Source organism: Cuculus canorus, chromosome 26 (assembly GCF_017976375.1).
Source record: "Cuculus canorus isolate bCucCan1 chromosome 26, bCucCan1.pri, whole genome shotgun sequence".
Lineage (NCBI taxonomy): Eukaryota > Metazoa > Chordata > Aves > Cuculiformes > Cuculidae > Cuculus > Cuculus canorus.
In genome coordinates this window covers 6,258,597-6,279,545 of record NC_071426.1, presented here as the reverse complement: position 1 = coordinate 6,279,545, position 20,949 = coordinate 6,258,597, and the positions used below count along the sequence as shown (strand labels likewise).

Sequence of the window (20,949 nt, the reverse complement as noted above, 5' to 3'; positions counted from 1 at the left end):
CAGAACTGGTTATTTAGACTGGAGCGATCTTGTCTTTTTTATAGCTGGAGAGAGAAGGGGGGTGTGGATGTGGGTGACTCAAGGAACATCCAGTGAACATCCAGTGGACAAATGTCACTCTTCACCGAGTGGGTGTTTTTCCACTTAGCTTTTTTCCCAGTGTGGACTAGATGGAATGTGAACTCTCCTATGTGCAGCCAGCAGGCACAGTAATGACAGTCTGCTTGTTTCTGGCTTTGCGCTCCTTCAAACTGTGCAGTTAATGCCGTTTCACCTCGCTGAGCCTCCAAGTGGCAAATCACAAGAGCCAGCTCCAGTGGGTTTTAGGCATCCGTTCTGGGACTCCTCTGTGTGCTGCGATGAGTATTGGTGCTGGAACTTGCTGTTGCTGCCTGTTGTCTTCCCTGACGTAGCATGAAAACAAATCTTTTTACCACTTTACCCAGTCTGTGACATATATGATGTGTGTAACTTGGTAGCCTGCATCGAATTTATTGAAGACTTAAGGCCTAATAATCATGACCAGGATAAAGGGTTCTTCAGAACTGCCAAGCTGATATGCTGATAACATCGTCTATTGAAATGGTTTTAAAGGTATATGATGTGTTATAAAGGAATTTGTAAATCTGACAGAAACCTAGCCTGAAGGCTTTCTACTTTTATGGGAAAAGGATTAGAAGAAGCTGTTCCTGAGTAAATTTGCATATTCAAGGCACTGGGGAAGATAATTTATTCTTACCTGGAAGTGGTGATTCATTTTCCTGTGGACTTAGCATGAAAAAAAGGAACAGAAGCACCAAGAAATTGATGGGGAAATTACATTCACAGAAGTAGTCTTTTAGTGATGGTGAACAACAGAAATCATGACCATCCGTTTATTAAAAGGGCTATTCTGTTAAAACCTGTCACTGTTGGTAGGGAGGTCTTTATGAAGTTGTCGTTAGGAATGCCTGAGTTTTGTGCTTGACTATTAAAAACTGGTTCTAAGAGAGCTGAGCTTCCCAAGGAGCTGAATACCTGTTCTGCCAGTGGCTCACCAGGTGAGGGTTTTAAGGCAAACCTACAAGAAAGGAGATGTTTAATGTTCTAAAGTATATTGTTCAAGATATCTCACTTCAGAGAGGCAGACAGGACTTCTCCATTGGGGCGTGGAGTGAGTCTGGGAAGCTCTCACGCTTTGCACAGCTGGGCTGAAAAGACTCGTTCAAAGCCGAGACACTAGTTGAAATGTTTTCTTAGTTGCAAAGCGTGAGTACTGTTCTCTTGTGTTAGTGTCAAGTCCTGCAGTACGTGAGGGTATTCCAGACAGGGTGCTGTGTTTTCTGAGCCTGTCAGCTAGCAACTTCCGAATACGCTTGCTGTTTTCTTATTTCAACTAGGAGTTAACAATTTTAAATGTTGCTGGACGAGAATGGAGAATGAAGTTCACGAGTGGTTTTTTGTTTCACATGGCATGTATTTCACCTTCAACAATGCCCACGCAAGGCTTGTCAAGGTAGTGTAATGAAATATCAGTCATGGATCCTGGTTTTCTGTAATACTTCTGCTTTCTGGCTTGTTCCAGAGTCGAAGTTCTGGACGTAAGTTGATCTGAAACTGCAGTTCCTCCTTTCAGGTCGGCAGGGGCCTGAGATGCATGATGGGTCGGTTTCAGGAACTTTCTGCTTGGACTTCAAGATTTCTACATTTCCAGCACCTGGCATCTATGTTGGCAGGGGGAACGAGATGGAGGAGCACCAGATGGGACCCTTACGGGGATGTGCTAGACTGGCCTTGGAATTTCATCAAAACCAACATATTTCAATTGACTGCATCCAAAGCACTGGGACCAGCAGGGCCAGGGAGGGGATTCTTCCCCTCTATTCTGCTCTGGCAAGACCCCACCTGGAGCCCTGCATCCAGTTCTGGGGTCCTCAGCACAGGAAGGACATGGAGCTGTTGGAAACAGATCCAGAGGAGGCCATGGAGATGATCCGAGGGCTGGAGCACCTCTCGTAGGAGGGCTGGCTGAGAGAGTTGGGGTTGTTCAGCCTGGAGAAGAGAGGGCTTCAGAAGAGACCTTAGAGCAGCTTCCAGTTCTGCTGAAAGGGGCTCCAGGAAAGCTGGAGGGAGGGGCTCTTTATCAGGGAGGGCAGGGACAGGATGAGGGGGAGTGGTTTTCAGCTGAAAGAGGGGAGATGGAGATGAGATCTTGGAGAGAAATGTTTTGCTGTGAGGGTGGGGAGGCCCTGGCCCAGGTTGCCCAGAGCAGTGGTGGCTGCCCCATCCCTGGAGGGGTTCAAGGCCAGGTTGGATGGGCCTTGGAGCCCCTGATCCAGTGGGAGGTGTCCCTGCCCATGGCAGGGGGTTGGAATGGATGGGTTTTGAGGTCCCTTCCAACCCAAACCATTCTATGCTTCTATGACTGTTGTGATTTAAATGAGTTACCCTTCTGACAGAAGAATTGGTGCTGTGCGCTCCTTGCAGAAGCCTTCAAAAAGCTGTAGAGATCTCTGCAGTTCAAAGCTTTCCGCCGTTTGCATCGTGTAGATTGATTCAGGCATCCGTGCAGGGAGGGAGAGAACGTGGCTTTAGCAAGGCATTTTGATTTGAAGGAAAGGTCTGAACCGCAAGGTAGGGCTGCTGAATGCCACATCTTCTGCCTACCACCTTGGAGAAGGCTGGGTTTTGGAGCTGGATAAAGTGATCCTTTGTTCAGCTTTTGAGTAAAAAGAGGTTCTTTTCTTGAATGGCCAGGGCTCTGCGTCACGCTGGGACACCAGTGTCGTCTGGACACCCTTTAGCTGTACATGGACACAGCGGGGCCGAGGACTGGGGCGGCTCAGAGCCCAGGTTTCACTGCAGAGCCCCTCTTGTGGACTGCGGGGGGAATAAACAGCTCAAAAATAGCTCCAGTCAGTGAAGCCTAATGAGCATTGAATGTTTTGGGTCTTTTTCTCACCAGTGTTGCTGTCAAGGGCAATGGAGTTGTGCTTAAATACAGAAGCAGATTCGAGGCGTGACTGCTCATGTGTTCCTGAATAACCCAGTAGTTAGGGCAGAGTCAGTGAAAATGCTGTTTTCTGAATGCGGATGGAAACTTTCTCCAGTTAGGAAGAATTCCAGCATTATAGGATGTTTACAAAGGAAAAGATGAACAATAGTTGAAAATAATTCCAGTAAATGAATAAATGTTATTTATTCATAATTCATCTTGATCAAATGTCATAAATGAGTGATAAAGCCTCAAATATTTGATTTTAACATGCAGATTAAGTCCTGCATTTAGGAAGACTCCTGTTCTTTTTCACTGGCCTTATTGTCCCATTTTTTACTTTAATTATTCTATTCATTTAATGGCTTTTTTTCCCTCCTTAAGGTGAGTTTTAACCCTGCTTGTCTGCTTACCTTCTCTGAACTGTATCACAGGGGAGTTTGTAGAATTCTGTTTCCTTTGTGGCGTCTCCATTATCGCTCCAGCCATTTTCCTGTCAAGATTTAAAAGCTGAACAGCATCAAAACTGAATCTCCTGATGTTTATATGGTCATCTGTTTTGAAGAGTCTATCTGTGTATTTTCAAGTGTTAATCCTGTATATAAGGCAAACGGTATCCTTGGCTGCATCCAAAGCAGCGTGGCCAGCAGGGCGAGGGAGGGGATTCTGCCTCTCTGTTCCTCCCTTGGGAGACCTCATCTGGAGTATTGTGTCCAGTTCTGGAATCCTCAACATAAGAAGGAGATGGAGCTGTTGGAACGGGAACAGAGGAGGCTACAAAGATGATCCGAGGGCTGGAGCACCTTCCATAGGAGGACAGGCTGAGAGAGTTGGGGTTGTTCAGCCTGGAGAAGAGAAGGCTCCAAGAAGACCTCAGAGCAGCTTCCAGTATGGAAAGGGGCTACAGGAAAGTTGGGGAGGGGGTGTTTACAAAGACCTGGAGTGATAGGAGGAGGGGGAATGGGTATAAACTGGAGAGGGGCAGATTTAGACTGGATGTAAGGAGGAATTTCTTCATGATGAGGGTTGGGAGGCCCTGGAGCAGGCTGTCCAGCCGTGGCTGCCCCATCCCCGAAGGTGTCCAAGGCCAGGTTGGATGGGCCTTGGGCAGCCTGATCCAGTGGGACATGTCTGTGCCCATGGCAGGGGGCTTGGAACTAGATGAACTTTAAAGTCCCATCCAACCCAAACTATTCCATGATTCTATGATTCGTGTTTCGTTTAGATTGCCTGACTTTGTAGTCTCTGTGTTTGCTGATAAGAAACACTGAATTCCTTGCTTTGTTTTTTTTTTTTTTTTTGTGGTATTCTTAGTATTAGATTCAGATTATTTTTTCACAGTCCTCATGAATAATCTTAGTATAATTGTGCTGTAATTAATAGATTATTTCAATGCCTGAGACAAATGCCAAGTTGGCTTCTTTCTTGAGGGATGCGTTCTGTTTGTTTGCAGTACAAGTAGCAATAAACACTGCTGGTTTTCTCTCTCATTCCAGATGAGCCCTCCCTTCCCAGGGGAAGCCAGTTCCTACTTTGTGCCCTGACATTTTGTTGTGCACGGCTGGCAGCTGTGATCTCTGTCGAGCACTCAAGTTTTGTGTCGTTGGGGTTTATTTTCAGTCCAGGTGTGATTGAACTTGTTAAAATGTGCAGAGATGCTGACTTCTCAAGCTACCATCTGGTTTGGGTTCAGATTTAACAAAGATGTCAGCCCTGCCTGCAGGGAAACAGTTCTGGTCTGAGGCTGTGTTTATAGAATCATAGAACTGTGAAACGGTTGGGGTTAGAAGGGACCTCAAAGCCCATCCAGCCCCACCCTCTGCCATGGGCAGGGACACCTCCCACTGGATCAGGATTATCCAAGCCCCATCCAACCTGGCCTGGAACCCCTCCAGGGATGGGGCAGCCACCACTGCTCTGGGCACCCTGGGCCAGGGCCTCCCCACCCTCACAGGAAAGCATTTCCTCCTAAGATCTCCTCTCAATCTCCCCTCTTTCAAAACCTTTCCCCCTCATCCTGTCCCTGCCCTCCCTGATCAAGAGCCCCTCCCCAGCCTTTCTGGAGCTTCTTCAGGTACTGGAAGCTGCTCTGAGGTCTCGCTGGAGCCTTCTCCTCTCCCGGCTGAACAACCCCAACTCTCTCAGCCTGCCCTCACATGGGAGATGCTCCAGCCCTTTGATCATCTTTGTGGCCTCCTCTGGACCTGTTCCAACAGCTCCATCTTCTTCTTATGTTGAGATTTCCAGAACTGGACACAGGACTCCAGATGGGGTCTTACAAGGGAGGAACAGAGGGGCAGATTCCCCTCCCTTGCCCTGCTGGCTATGCTTGTTTTGATGCAGCCCAGGATACAGTTGGCCTGCACACGTTGTACCCTTTGCATGTAGTTCCTTCCCCATGGATCTGTTTCACCCTTGGCATACTGGCTTGAGAACCCCTTCTGTGTTTGCCCAACAGTCACTCGGCGGGCAGCCCTACTGGTGAAAAATGTCTCTGTGCTACTGTCAATGAGGCTCTTGTGCTCTTGCACGTCTGCGGTTCCTGGGAAGGACTTCCGGGAGCAGCCTGGTGTTGAGGCTCCAGAGCACCTTAATGCTCGTCACTGGTCCCCTTTTGCTCAAAAGAACACGTCCTGCTTGTGTGGCTTTTGGTATTGTGCCATGGTCAAGGAATAGATTACTGGATAGCTGTGTGCCCACATGGGTCTGGTGATGCTATAGCGAGAGAGCTGGAACCCACCAAGGGCATGCAGAGGTTGTGGGTGCTTCTGGAGAGGTGTCTGACGGCCCAGCGAACACCAGAGTGAAGAGCTTCCCCGTGCCATCTCACAAAGAGATGTAAAGCTCCAGGGTCTGGGTGGGAATGTGAGCGTGTGCTTCCCAGGTATGTGAAACACGGAGAGAGGTTTCAACTCAAATTATGGAGCTGATATGGAAAAACGTGAGCAGTGTTTGTGTTCCTGTAGCTCCTGGTGCTGGTTCCAATTGTGCCTTCTGGAGGAGCTTTGCTCTGGATGCCATCGTAGGTGGTTGGGGAGTAAAGGGAGGTGCGGGAGCTGTTGGGACCCAGTGTGCCTTTGCAGAGACATCCCATGTACTGGTTTTCTCTGCTTTGTGGTACACACCTGATATTTTTGTGCATTGGGCGTCTGTTTGAGAGGCTTCTGGTAAATATGGAGAGAGGAGCTTTTCCAGCTGCCTGCCGATAAGGCAATCTGCGTTGTGCTTTGGGCGTAAAACCTGAAAGTCGTTTAAAGGATTTTAGGTGTCCGGGATATAGCTGAAATGTGCCGTCCTTCAGCCTGGATGATGGCAGTTTGGAGTCCATTCACTTGTGAGCAGGGCAGTTGCTGTTTGCCTGGAGAATGCAGCTCTTGGCAACACAGAGAACCAAGTGCTTCCAACTGGAAAACCTTTTATTACCAGAAGGGTGGAGAGAAGGGTTTGGAGATTGAGGATGGGGTGGGAATATCCTTTAGAAGGGACTTTTGGGATATGCTAGAGGTTAACTGCGGTTGGTGTTTGATCTTTTGAGCTTTTGGCTGAATTGTGAGGTTTGTGGAGGAGGAGCTTGCCCTGTCCATGCAGTCCGTGAGACCAACACTCGTGTTGAACAGAAGCCATCAGGAGATGGGAGCAGCTGGCCTGTGTATGTGATCCGTCTGGGGTGTCAGGAGCAAAGGAAGGGAAACTGCTGGTTTACATAAACTTGGTCCTGAGAATCTTACGTGTGGTTATCAGAAAAGGCTTTGGATTTAGCGGAAATGAAGGCAGAAGCAACAGAAACCAAGTAAAGCAGCTTCCTTTCCTTTTTTCCTCTTTCTTTCGCCCAACAAGGTGGTTTAAGAAAGAGGAGTGATAGAACAAGTATCTGACTTATCCTAGCCATACTGAAGAAAATAGGCGAGAGGTGGGCTGTTCTTTTTGCAGCAGAAATGCAGGGAGGCATAACGTCAAATGTTGGTGGTTTAAAGATGGGAAGATGAAGCTCGTGATAGGCTTTTCCTGACACCTGTAGTTGAAGGAAAAGAGAAGAGGGATGGGAGAGCGTCAGAATAATGTATGACTGTGTACAACCTTGTCCCTGCTCAGGCCATGTTGATGGGCTGCGACCATTAGTGTGAGGTTCAAGGCCAAGTGCCAGGTCCTGCACTTGGGCCACCACAACCCTATGCAGCTGCAGGCTTGGTAAAGAGTGACTGGAAAGCTGCGTGGTAGAAAAGGACGCTGTTGGTTGACAGTGGCTGAACATGAGCCAGCAGTGGCCCAGGTGGCCAAGAAGGCCAACAGCACCTGGCTTGGATCGGCCATGGGGTGGCCAGCAGGAGCAGGGCAGCGATCGTCCCCCTGTGCTCGGCATTAGTGAGGTTGCACCTTGAATCCTGGGTTCAGTTTTGGGCCCCTCACTCCAAGAAAGATATTGAGGGGCTGGAGCACGTCCAGAGAAGGGAACAGAGCTGTGGAAGGGTTTAGAGCACAAGTTTTATGAGATGCAGCTGAGGGACCTGGGGCTGTTTAGAGAAAAGGAGGCTGAGGGGAGACCTTATCAATGTCTACAACTGCCTGAAAGGAGATTGTAGTGAGGTGAGTGCTGGTCTCTTCTCCCAAGTAACAAGTGACAGGATGGGAGAAAATGGCCTCAAGTTGCACTGGGACAGGTTCAGATTGGACATTAGGGAAAATTTCTTCACCAAAAGAGCTCTCAGGCACTTTACAGGGACCCAAGGAGGTTATGGAGTCCCCATCCCTGGAGGCGTTTCAAAGACAGGCAGATGAGGTGCTCAGGGATCTGATTTAGTAGTGGACAGGTACGATTGGACTCGATGATGTCCAAGGTCTTTTCCAACTAAACAATTCTATGTCCCTTGTACACTTCTCAGCTCTCTTATTCACTGCACCCATCAGCTCCGAGTAGCCCATTTTTCTACATATAAATACATTAAGACATCAGAAGGCTTTTGCATTATTGAATTTAATTCCAAAACACACACAGCTTAAGCATGCAGTTTTTCAGCTGTTTTTTAAAATGATCTGTGTGTAAACATAAAGTTGTGTGTTCCAGTATCATCTCAGGAGTAAAAGTTCTCACGAGTATAGAAGTTTGGGAACAGTGAGGCCGGCTGTGCAGCAGTGCTAGCAGGAAAACACCTGAGATTTGGGATGTATTTAAAAGAACCTGTTTTTTGCGTGTGTGTGACTTAACTTTGCTCTGCTCAAGAGGTTTTGGTACCTCGTGTTACCAGTCACTTACACCCGTGGATGTTTTTGTGTAACCTGTCTTGCTTTTATTCCATGCAGGTATTTTTCTTCTTTAAAATCTTTGGGTGAAATGGGAGATTTCAAGTGCGGATGTTTCTAGCGTCCAGTAAATGACTTCTTTTGCTGCTGCTTTGTGGTGGTACCAAAGGAAACCTTTCTGAAACAGCCAGAGTTGGCATTGGAGATGTAGGAATTTGTGTGTCCCCATCATTGCTTAAAAATAGAAGCAACAACTTATCTGCTTTTGCAGCCTACGAGAGAAAGTTCCCTTGGTTGAGGGGGTTAGGTTGCATGAGTGAAATGATTTTTTTCTTAGTGAGTCTGTGGGAAGAACTTAGAGGAAGCGGTTCAGGGAAGAATTCCTTTGGAAGGTGGCTCTTCAGCATGTAACGATCAGTGTTAGTGAGCCTTGAACTTTCCATCTGGAAGGATTAGTGTCCTGTCCACGGCATTGTCTCCTGACAGCTCATTCTGTTGCGTCAGGCCTTTTCCCTGGTGCACCCAGACTTGTGTTGTTCAGGTGCTTTCAGTGTCACGAGAAGGATGCTGGCATTTTGGTTGTCCAAAGCAGTGGTGGCTGCCCCATCCCTGGAGATGTTCAAGGCCAGGTTGGATGGGGCTTGGAGCCCCTGATCCAGTGGGAGGTGACCCTGCCAATGGCAGGGTGTGGAATAGAATGGACTTTAAGGTCTTTCTTATCCAAACTGTTCTGTGATTCTATGATTTTGTGGTTAGTTTTGATCTCTTAAATGTTAGGGACATCTCTGTTGGAGCTCTGGTAGGTAAGGAAAGCTGGAGATGTGATGGTCCCTTCCTGCCAGGGCTTCTCAGTGCAAAGGCCTGTTTGTTTTCGCTTGACCCCACACCAAGTAGATGGCATCTACAGAGTTTGCTGAGCTGTAGTTTTGTTACAAGATTTGCTCTTTTCCCCTTTACAGGCATCTTTGCTTACCTGAACTACCATGTTCCCCGGACAAGACGGGAGATCCTGGAGACCCTTATCAAAGGGCTCCAGCGGCTGGAGTACAGGGGCTATGATTCTGCAGGTATTTCTCTCCCGGCAACAGGAGGTTTTTTTTTTCAATTTTGGCTTGTAAATGATGATTTTCGTGGTGTGTTTATGAATGGTTTCTACTATCTTCTGTTTTGAAAGAAAGCTGAAACACAAACTGGATGTGTCTGTGGGCAGAGGTTTGGATTAGCTTTCAAATACAGATTTCCATAAAACACTCTTGGTGCCTATTAGCTGAGGCTGTAAAAGTACCTGCAAGCTGAGGAGGGGAAAACACCGCATTTCCAATTTAAGGGGGGCGTTGCTGTTATTTGGAGGGTCAGCTTGAGGCACTGTAAAGAGAAAAGCATGGGCAGTATTTGTCTGTGTACAATACTGTAATGTGCTTCCTGCCCTTCATGGAATCATAGAATGGTTTGAGTTGGAAGGGACCTTAAAGATCAGTTCACACTCTTTCTTCTCATTCCATGCTCAGGTGTGGGAATCGATGGTGGAAACGACAAAGACTGGGAAGCTAACGCTTGCAAAATCCAGCTTATCAAACAGAAGGGGAAAGTGAAGGCTCTGGACGAAGAAGTGCACAGTATGTATTTCCCTTTTGTTCTTTGCCTGCTCTCTTTCCTTGAAAAGTTCTCTCCTCTTGTTTGTGTTTTAACGATTCGCTGTTCTCCCCGGAAACACTGTGTTTCCATATAACTGTGTCTAAAGTGCCAGAGGCTTAAACAGTCACACATGTGCTGTGAAGAACCCAGTGATCCTTTGGATGTTGTCATGAAGCTGCAAAGAAGTCCTTATTCCTCAAGACAAAGGAATCACATCCTATTAAACTGAAATAGTGTGAAATACATTTTAGAAAACAGACCCCAAAAAACCCCAAACGAAGAAAAACTTTGGCTGGGGAAAGGGGAATTACTGGGATTTAGATATCAGACTTTTTTGCTTGGGCAAAAAAATAGAACTGCTTCAATAACTGCACCAGTTAAACTTTAGATTTTCTTATGTAATGCTTGTCCCAGCTAGAGCCGTCCGTGCGAGTGGTGACGGGCTACAGGAGAGCACTGGTGTCTGTGTGTGTCTGTCCACTTGGTGAGAACACAGAGTGAGGGCATCTGCTTCTCTTGATCCCTAGATTTAAACACTAAGTCCATTAAATCTGTGCAGAACACAAAGAAACACAAAGCCTTTGGGTGTGGAATACAGGTAAACTGTGTGAGATCAGGGAGATGTTTTTCGGAGGAGTCAGAATCTCTAGTTTGCCATCAAGAACTGCTCTAGTGTTGTAACTTGACTTCTCGTAGCCCATACTAGTGTTAACCTCGCACTGCAGTGCTGGTTGTGCATAAGGAAGGTGGGGAGATCTAGAGAAAGCAGGAGCTGAAAGGGCCGTCGAGGAGGTCTGTGCGTTACAGAGTGAGAAGATAGAAAAAATAGCTCTGGAGAAACGCTTGCCTGCTCAGGAAGATTGCAGGATACACAGTTTTAAAGAGATTGTGGATACACTTGGGGAACAAAAGGAATATTTTGTTTCCCAAAGAAATATTACTGCTAAGGATGTGCTTTCTAGAGACAAGGGCTGGTGATGAATACTGTGACTGCGGTAGCATGCAACTGTGAGATGGGCTGGGTTTGTCACAGCTGACAGCAGGTGACAGGATGGCAAGGTGCACCCAGGGAGAGAAACTACAACTGGATTCTTTCTTAGAAGTTGTTTGGTTTTGGCAGAGTGAGGAATGTGGGGATGTTCCTTGTGTGCCTGCATTCTGAATCCCCTGCAAGCAGGCTTGCTGCCCTCTTGGGTTTGCTGGTTCTGTTTCCCTGTGGGTGTTACTGTGCCGTGGTCTCTGGAGGCCTGCGGCGATGCCCGTGTTTGCTTTGGGGGAGGGACAGCCCCTCATTACTAAAAACTTGAACTTCTTCTGCAGAGCAACAGGACATAGACCTCGACATTGAGTTTGATGTGCACCTTGGAATCGCCCACACCCGTTGGGCTACCCATGGCGAGCCCAATCCTGTCAACAGCCACCCGCAGCGCTCGGATAAGAACAATGGTGAGTGTATCTGCTTGAGGACCCGCATGCTTTGAGCAGTCTCAGAGTGTCTGGAAAAGCTTGGTGCTGTCTGCAGTACCTGGTACGTCGCAGGGAGGGGCAGCTGCACCTGGGGCAGGTGTTTGTTGTGGCCCGTGATGTTGAGTCCAGTTCCAGTGAAGCTGGAGGAGTTTGGCCTTCGTTTCTGGCCACAGAGCATGTTTGCAGCGAGGAATCTCAGGAAGGGTTGGCACTAGTGCCCAGAGATTGGGTGGGTGCTCCAGGAAGAGAGAAACACAGAATGGAATCAGATGGTATAAATTTTCATGGCTATTCTTTGGAATGGAATTTTGCACACTTCCCCCCCCCCCCCCCATTTATTTATGCTTTTCCCATAATCCTCACTGCACAGAAGGATGCTGGTGGGCTCTGTGCTGCTGCAGCAGCGTCCAGCTCTGTTAGTGTCTGGTGTAGCTGCCTGAGGAGCAGCACTGGCGAGCTGGCAGGAGGAACGTGTTTAATTGCTTCCAGGAGGCTGTAAACTGCCAGGCCCTTAAGTGCCTCCAGAAGATTTGCAGGATCTCAGTAGCCCTGGTGGCACCTGGGTCATTGTTATCTTCTGCCTTTACCAGCCAAGCCAGATGAGGCAGAGCACAGAGCGAAGAAATCGCCCTGGGGGGTGAAACTGCTCTTTATTCAGCCAATAGTTTTCATGCAATAGTTCTGCGGCATCTGCTGTCTGCCTTACATGGCCTGCAGGTGCCCACTGCCCACCCAGGGGGCTGGTGCCAGGGCTGAGCGGGCCTTTTCTCTCTCTCCAGAATTCATTGTCATCCACAATGGCATCATCACCAACTACAAAGACCTGCGGAAATTCCTGGTGAGTGGTGACACTTGTTCCTCTGCTCAGTCTCTTCCACTCATAGAACTATAGAATGGTTTGGGTTGGAAGGGACCTCAAAGCCCATCCAGTCCCATCCCCTGCCATGGGCAGGGACACCTCCCACTGGATCAGGGGCTCCAAGCCCCATCTAACCTGACCTTGAACACCTCCAGGGATGGGGCAGCCACCACTGGTCTGGGCAACCTGGGCCAGGGCCTCCCCCCCTCTCATCGTTAGCAATTTCTTCCTAATGTCTCATCTAAATCTTCCCCCTTCATATTGAAAGCCCCTCGTCCTATCACTTCAGGCCCTTGTAAAAAGCCCCTCCACAGCTTTCTTAAAGCTTCCCTTCAGGTACTGGAAGCTGCTTGAAGGTCTCCCCAGAGCCTTCTCTTCTCCAGGCTGAACAACCCCAACTCTCTCATCCTGTCCTCAGAGCAGAGGTGCTTCACTAACTCCCATTTTCACTCACTTTTGCCCTCTCACGCTTCCTCGCTCACTTCTCTGCTTGTATTCTCACACTCCTTTTCCTACTCACACCCCCTACTCACATTTACACTCTCCCACTCATACCTCCCACTGACCCATTTGTCTCACTCCTCCACTCACACTTGTATTCTTGCATTCGTGCCCCCAATCGCCTTCACTCTCCTCCATTCCTGTTCCCTGACTCATTTTTGCACTTGCACTCACAACCCTCGTTATTCCACTTGCTCCCTTTCTCTCCCCACTCACACTCGTCCCCCTTCCCATTCCCGCTCCTCCTTACTCCCACACTCCTGACCCCACTCCCGATGCATATTTGCTCCCTCTCCCTATTCACACATGCTCCCCCTCCACCTCCCCTGTGTATTCACTCCTTTACTCTCAGCTTTACTCACATTGCACTCACCCTCCCACTTCACAGTCTCCCTCTTGCTCCCGTTCTTGTCCCCCCTTGCACTCCTGCATTTACTTCCCCCTGTTCCCCACTCACTTTTGCACTCATCCCCCACCTCTGCTCACTCCTTTTCCCACCATCACCCGCTCGTCGCTGCCCTATTCCCTCGTTCCTGTTCTCACACTCACTCAACTGCCTCCCAAACTCTTCCCCTACTCAACTCCCATTTGGTGGGAGGAGAAGGAAAGAAGGAGGAGTGAAAGCAAAAGGAAGTGAAAAGGAGGGCGAGGAAATGAATGAAAGGGAGAGGAAAAGAAGTAAGGGAAGAAGGAATGAAAATGAGGCAAGAAAAGGAAGGAATGAAATGAAATGAAATGGAAATGGGAGAAGGGAAAAAGGGTCCAAGGGGAGGGAGGGAAGGAAAAAAGAAAAGAGCAGAAGAGAAAAGGAGAAGGGAAAAGGAGAGGAAATGCAGTAAGAGAAAATGGAAGAGGAAAGGATGGATGGGTGAGGAAAAAGGAAGACCAAGAAAGAAGGCAGGAAGGAGAAAGCAAAAGAAAAGGAAAGAAAAAAAGGGAAGGTCAGGAGGGGGAGGAAGGACAGATGGAAAGAATAAGAAAGGCAGAGAAGGTTGGAAGCAGGAATGCAGGAGGGAAGGGAAAAAGGAAAGGAAAGGCAGGAAAGAAGTATGAAGGGAGGAAGAGGGAAGGAGGGGTGGAAAAAGGAAAGGCAGGAAAGAAGAAAGACAAAAAGGAAAGGCAGGAGGAAAGGAAAGAAGAGAAAAAGGAAAGGCAGGAAAGAAGGATGAGAGAAAGGAAGTGACGGAGGAAGGAAAAGGCAAGAAGGATAAAAGAGGAAATGTAGGAGGGAAGGAGAGGCAGGAAAGAAGGAAGAGGGGAGAAGTCGGGGGTAGGAGGAAAGGTGGGATAGAAGGAAGAGAGGAAAGGCAGGAGGGAATGAAGTAAGGAAAAGGAAATGTAGGAAGAAGGAGAAAAGAAGAAAAAGGAAGAAGAAAGGTGAAAAGAAGGATGAAAGGGAAGTATGAAGGAAGGAGGAGGAAGGAAAGATGAATGAAAGAAAGCGAAGTATGGAGGAAGGAAAAAGGAAGGATGGATTGAAAAAAGAAAGGTTAAGGAAAAACGGAGAAGAAAGGAGGGAAGAATAGAAGAAGAGGAAAAGCAGTATGGAAGGAGAAAGGCAGACAAGGGGAGAAAAGAAGAACGAAAAAGGAAGGAAGAGAAAAGGTGGAAAAGGATGAAAGAAAGCAAAGTATGAAAAGGAAAGAAAGGAGGAGGAGAGAAGGCTGGGATAAAAGGAAACATGAAAATTGAAGGAAAAAGGAAAGATGGGAAGGAAGGCAGGAGGAAGGAAAAAGGAAAAACAAGAAAAAAGCAGGAAGGAAATCTAGGAGCAAAAGAAAGTAAAAATGAGAAAAGGGAAGGAAAAGCAAAAGAGAATAGGAAAGAAGGAAGAAAGAGGAAGGCTAGAAAGAAAGGGAATACAAGGAAGGCAAAGCAAGGTGGGAAGGGGAGGCAGAGGGCGACCGATTACCCAGCATGTGTTGTCGCTGCAGGAGAGCAAGGGCTACGACTTCGAGTCGGAGACGGACACGGAGAGCATCGCCAAACTGGTCAAGTACATGTATGACAACCGGGACAGCGATGACATCAGCTTCACCACCCTGGTGGAGAGGGTCATCCAGCAGCTGGTAATGCTGGGAGCAGGGTGGGGACACGGGGCCAGAGCAGGGCCCACACGTGTACAAAATAATGCCAGTGCTCCAGAGGTGCCCAGGGGGCCCGGGCTGGTGCAGCACGATGTTCTGTGGCACACGTTAAGGAATGGCTTTGTCTTTCTGACCTCTGATACTGCATCTCAGACATACATTTGTTTTTCTTTTACAGCAGTCAATACTCATGTTGAAAACCTCTAACTTGTGGGGCACGACAGAATCTGGAGGCAGCCAGGCTCTGGGTGTTGGGTGGTGAGCGTGCAGGGTGTAGGACAGAGGGAATCATAGAATCATAGAATGGTTTGGATTGGAAAGGACCTTAAAGATCATCCAATCCCCACCCCCTGCCATGGGCAGGGACACCTCCCACTGGATCAGGCTGCCCAAGGCCCGTCCAGCCTGGCCTTGAACACCTCCAGGGATGGGGCAGCCACCACTGCTCTGGGAAACCTGGGCCACGCCCTCCCCATTTTCATCATGAAGAAATTCTTCTTTATGTCCAGTCTAAATCTGCCCCTCTCCAGTTTATACCCATTGCCCCTCATCCTATCACTCCAGGCCTTTGTGAACAGCCCCTCTCCAGCTTTCCTGTAGTCCCTTCAGGTACTGGAAGGTCACTATAAGGTCTCCCAGAGCCTTCTCTTCTCCAGGCTGAACAACCCCAACTCTCTCAGCCTGTCCTCACAGGAAGGTGCTCCAGTCCTCTGATCATCTTTGTAGCCTCCTCTGGACCTGTTCCAACAGCTCCATCTCCTTCTTATGTTGAGGATTCCAGAACTGGACACAGGACTCCAGATGAGGTCTCCCAAGGGAGGAACAGGGGGGCAGAATCCCCTCCCTCGCCCTGCTGGCCACGCTGCTTCTGATGCAGCCCAGGACATGGTTGGTTTCTGGGCTGCGAGCGCACGTTGCCGGCTCATGTCGAGCTGCTCATCAACAGCACCCCAAGTCCTTCTCTGCAGAAGGCACCATCGCAAAAGCTGGATCTGGCAGGGATGCTGACCCCTTGTGGGAACAGCCCTGCATGGCGTGGGGTTCCCAGTGTCCCTTCTTGAGCTGAGCACAGGAGCAGCATCCAGCACAGGTCACCTCTTTTTCCAGAGTGTCTAGTCGGAGTTGGCTTTTCAGGAATTTGCCTGGCAGGAGCTGTAGCAACAACAGACAAATTCTGCCGGCAGATTGTACTGTTGGTGTCACCACACCTGAGCTACCGCTCCAGGGGTCTGGCACTTCTTTCACCAGGTGTTTGCCCTTGCCCCTCAGTGCACTCCAAACTAAGGCAAGAGTGCTTGCAGTGTCTGCCTGGGAGCTCGGAAGCCCATGAAGTGACTGAGAATGAGCCACTGGGATCAGGGGAGGGACACCTTTCCAGAATGAGGGGCCTGGAGCCTCTGGTGTGTCTGAAGATGGCTATGAAACCTTCTGCTCAGGATCTCTTCCTTGTCTGAAGTAACAAGGGTGCAGCTGCTGGCTGGGAACCCTGAAATGGTGGCGCAGGCCTCAAGTGAAAGAATAAACAGTTTGTATTTCTCTTGTTCCAGGAAGGTGCTTTCGCCCTTGTGTTCAAAAGTATTCACTATCCTGGCCAAGCAGTCGGTACCAGGTAAGTGTTGCTGTGGGAAAGAATGTTGCACACTACGTATCACCTTTTTTTGTCCCACCAAACTGGAAGACGATGGAGTAGAGGTTGTCCTCCTCATGCTGTATTTGCTGGGGGCAGACGGGGCTGTTGGTTTTCGTCTTCATTCTCTTGTTTTCCTTTTATGGTAACTGGAATTCCCCAGAAACATTGTGAAAATTTTTTAGTGACCCTCTGTATCACAGCAGGTCTGGAACAGCTTCGTTGTCGACTGGGGCTGTGCAAGCTTTCGTAGGAGATGTGTTTCTCTCTCCCTTTGCGTTTGCATTTCTGGCCGCATTTGGCCAAGTCCTCTGTTTGACTTGAAGTTGGGCCAGCCTGGTGTTCAGGTTTTCTACTCTGCTCTTCTAACCATCGGCATCAGTTGGGCCGGTTTAACCATACGGGTGCCTGGCGCAGCTTTGGATTTTGGTGTTGACAGCAGTTTGTAGATACGTACAGCGAGGAACAGCCAGTGTGACCCTGGTTCCAGTGTCCGTGGGACTGCAGTTACTCTTGCAGAGTTTCCACTGAACATGAGTCAGATTCCTCACATCCTTGCACTGTGTTTTTTCAGGGATTCTTTCACTCTGTCTTGTGGCCTCCTGTGTCTGCAGCACCAACACCTTCTCTGGGAGCAACTCTCTCTTTCAGTGAAGTTCAGTGCTGGAGAATAACGGCCCCTTCGGGTTGGATGTCAGGGTGTTGAGTCTTTGGGTACTAAGGGTTGTCACTTGCTGTCTCCTTGCAGGCGAGGCAGCCCCCTGCTAATCGGAGTGCGCAGCGAGCACAAGCTCTCCACCGACCACATCCCGATTCTCTACCGGACGGGTAAGTGTGAGCACTCCCTTCTCCAGAGCACTCTCGTTCTGGTCATGCTCAGACCAGTGCACAAGCGTAGAGACAACAGGCTGCTCCATGCTCTGGAATACCTATAATGCTTGTAAACATTCAGCTGTAAACTAAACCGTTACAATAAAGAGCTTTTCTTTTTTTAATCAGCTTCTTAACCACATGCTATACCACCCTAGACCTTAATTACGCTGCTGAAGGATGTTCTCCTCCCTGCTATCTGTGTGTACACAGCAGAACTGACCTCTAGTTTTATAATCAAAGCTTCAATGTCCACTGGGTGCAAGGAAACTGCATCTTAATGCAGCAGAATAGAATAAAATACAATAGAAAAGTTCAGTATAGCAAAGTTAATTAAACTTGGGTACTTCAGTTTGTATTTTGTATGTGGCGTGTTGGCATTCATGGGCTGCTTGTTGTCATGAACAATGACTGCTTTGCAGGCTGTGAGCTTTGCACCACCACGAACCTTCCCAGCATCATTTTTAAGCCATGGAATGCTGTTACCCGTGATGTGGCAATATGCTTTCTGTCCATCTTTCTCTCACACATTGGTTTTACCCCCATAGACATGTCATTGCAGCCTTGAAAATGAGAAGTGACTAAAAGTTGGCCTGTAATCTACTGTTGTCAGAGGATCTGGACCTGTTTGGTCCCTGAGGTCTGGACTGGGTCTCTGAGCACCACAGTGATACAAAGGACTTGCTGTCACGGTGTCTCATACCTTTGCTTAGTGGTGGTGCTCGTGGTAACTGGCTGCCCTGTAATGGGAAGAACCAGTCCCAGTGAGCTCTGTGTTTACTCTTGATCGATGTTGGATAATTAGCACTAATCCTTAATGTACATATGTAGCACTTTCTATTTTTTTCACTGTTCAGCTGAATATTTCATGTGTTTTTGTTTTTTTTTTCCCCAATCCCTGTCCAGCTGCACAATCTACGGATCATTCTTTTGCTGGAATATCCGTAAAAATGAAGGAGGGCGCCTACCAGAGAATATCTTAATACTTGAAATTCCAGTCAAATCCTCCAGTTCTTTAGGAAAGGAATCATAAATGAGACAAACGCGCATTGTCTCTTGAATATGTGGTTATTGCTTTCCATGTAATGCAGTGAAACAAATGGGATAATCAAAATTCCTTCTTGAACAGAAACACCATGAGCAGCACACAGGAGAATCCGCCCGTCAGTCCACCCACCCCACTTCAGATATTCCCACAAAACGCTCACCATAGGTGCAAAATCGATGCCTTAGTGTAGGTTGTGCTGCGTGCTCTGGTTACAGTAAAAGGAACGGTAAATTACCTTAAAAAAACCCACTACACAATAGAGAGAAAGCTCGTTAGGAGGCTGCTAATAATCCTACTGTGAGCATTCTCCAGGATTCAGATTGTCAAAGAGCTGTGTCCTTCCTTCAGATCATAGTGTGCGTCTCAGTTGTGGCTTCTGGCAGAAGCAGAAGGGTTGACCTGATGCTGGAACTGATTTCCCTTTGCTTGCTTAGCAGAGTGAACCGTGTCAACATTTCACCTGGGTCTGGGCAATCCCCAGCTTCAATACAGGATGGGGGTGATGTGGTTGAGAGATGCCCTGAGGAGAAGCGTAATCCATTCAAGGCAGGGGAATGTTGTATTTTGAGAAATCAGATTTGCATGTTTTGATCAAGTGTGGGTGCTTCTGTTGGAGAACAGCCACTGACATCTTTGCTGTCCTTTCTCAAAGACCAATCAGTCTGTCCTGTCAACTCAACAACAAAGGAGTTGTTTTCCTCATTTACTGACTTAATAGCTAAAGTGCAGGGCTCTGAATGGGTGGCTGAGTGGAACCTTCTTCTTGAGTATCAACATGAGAGCAGTGTTTCTTTACCTTTTCATTTGCAGAAGTATAAATCTAAACATCTCTATGTACATCACTGGATCGGATCGGTGTCCAGGAGGTGAAACTCTACATTAGTAGAGTTCATGAAATGAATATCACAGAATGGTTTGGGTTGGAAGGGACCTCAAAGTCCATCCAGTTCCACCCCCTGCCATGGGCAGGGACACCTCCCACTGGATCAGGGACTCCAACCCCCATCCAACCTGGCCTTGAACCCCTCCAGGGATGGGGCAGCCACCACTGCTCTGGGCAACCTGAGCCAGTGCCCCAAAACTGCCATGGTGAAGAATTTCTTCTTGACGTCCAATCTAAATCTACCCCCTTCCAATTTAAAGCCATTCCCTCTCATCCTGTTGCTACATGCCCTTGGAAAAAGTTCCTCCCCTAGTTTCTTGTAGCCCCCTTTAGTAATGTGGATGTTATTATTCTTCAGCAATAGTCCTGTTTTGCTAGAGAAGCTGATTAATCCGCCCCCACCCTGTACCACACCGTGCGCAGTCACTGGCAAGTAATTTTGTTTGAGCAGTAGGTGTTTTGGTCCTCATCTGCATTCCTGATGAGCTTCACCATGAACTATGTTCTGCAGTTCAGGAGGAGGTGGAGGAATTGAGAGTATTTGGAGTCTGTCAGACTTCAGCAAGGAGTGAAATACTGAACTTCTATAAAATTTTTTTACATTTCTTCAGAAGTTGACTCTAAGTCCTGTGTCCTGCACCCCTGGGTACTTCCCAGGCAATAATGGAGGACTCGCAGCAGTTCCCCAGTTGTACAATTTTTGGCTCAGAATGATTTGGTTGTCTTATAGCTCAGGAACAGCATTGAGTGTTTCTTGACCTGTGTCTGAACGCACTAGACAGAAACGCTGTCTGAATGCTCAGCCAGACAGAAATAGGCTTGGGTTACATCAGCCGGCGCTCAGCAGAGCAGTGTGGTTGCACAGGTGGCAGCTCTGAATGGATCTCAGCCGGTGCTGATAATAATGGACAAAGCAAGAGCTAGATTTCTCAAAGCTGCAGGGAGGGTAGTGAAACAGGAGCACGAGAGAGGACTAAAATGATAAACAGGGCAGATTCATAGAATCATAGAATAGTTTGGGTTGGAAGGGACCTTAAAGATCATCCAGTCCCACCCCCTGCCATGGGCAGGGACACCTCCCGCTGGATCACAGGCTCCAAGCCCCATCCAACCTGGCCCTGAACCCCTCCAGGGATGGGGCAGCCACCACTGCTCTGGGAAACCTGGGCCAGGGCCTCCCCGCCCTCATCATGAAGAATTTCTTCCTTATGTCCAGTCTAAATCCGTACTTCTCCAGTTCATACCATTGCCCCTTGTCCTATCACTCCAGGCCTTTGTAAACAGCCTCTCTCCAGCTTTCTTGCAGCCCCTTCAGGTACTGGAAGGTCGTTATTAGGTCTTCTCGGAGCCTTCTCTTCTCCAGGCTGAACAACCCCAACTCTCTCAGTCTGTCCTCATAGCAGAGGTGCTCCAGACCTTGCATCATCTCCATGGCCCATTCCAACAGTTCCATTTATGTTGAGGATTCCAGAACTGGACACAATCCTCCAGATGAGGTCTCACAAGAGAGGAACAGAGGGTCAGAATCCCCTCCCTCCCTGCTGGCCAAGCTGCTTCTGATGCAGCCCAGGACACGGTTGGTTTCTGGGCTGCGAGCGCACGTTGTTGGCTCATGTTGAGCTCTTCAACAGCACCCCAAGTCCTTCTCCTCAGGGTTGCTCTCAACCACATCATCCCCCATCGTGTACTGAAATGAGGGATTGCCCCAGCCAGCATTCAACCAGGAAAATGTTGGTAAATATCACTGTTCATAAGGCAGC

At 48.3% G+C, this 20,949-nt stretch overlaps 1 protein-coding gene across 2 annotated transcripts in view; it reads left to right on the top strand.

The window, feature by feature from the left end:
* GFPT1 (glutamine--fructose-6-phosphate transaminase 1) overlaps positions 1-20,949 on the top strand; it is a 50,386-nt gene that overhangs the window by 3,876 nt on the left and 25,561 nt on the right. For both annotated transcript variants that reach the window (XM_054049710.1, XM_054049709.1), the window contains exons 2-8: positions 9,172-9,279; positions 9,721-9,828; positions 11,168-11,293; positions 12,094-12,152; positions 14,609-14,743; positions 16,309-16,370; positions 17,137-17,216. In XM_054049710.1, coding sequence (XP_053905685.1) covers positions 9,172-9,279; positions 9,721-9,828; positions 11,168-11,293; positions 12,094-12,152; positions 14,609-14,743; positions 16,309-16,370; positions 17,137-17,216 — 678 coding nt within the window. The remainder of the gene's footprint in view (positions 1-9,171; positions 9,280-9,720; positions 9,829-11,167; positions 11,294-12,093; positions 12,153-14,608; positions 14,744-16,308; positions 16,371-17,136; positions 17,217-20,949) is intronic.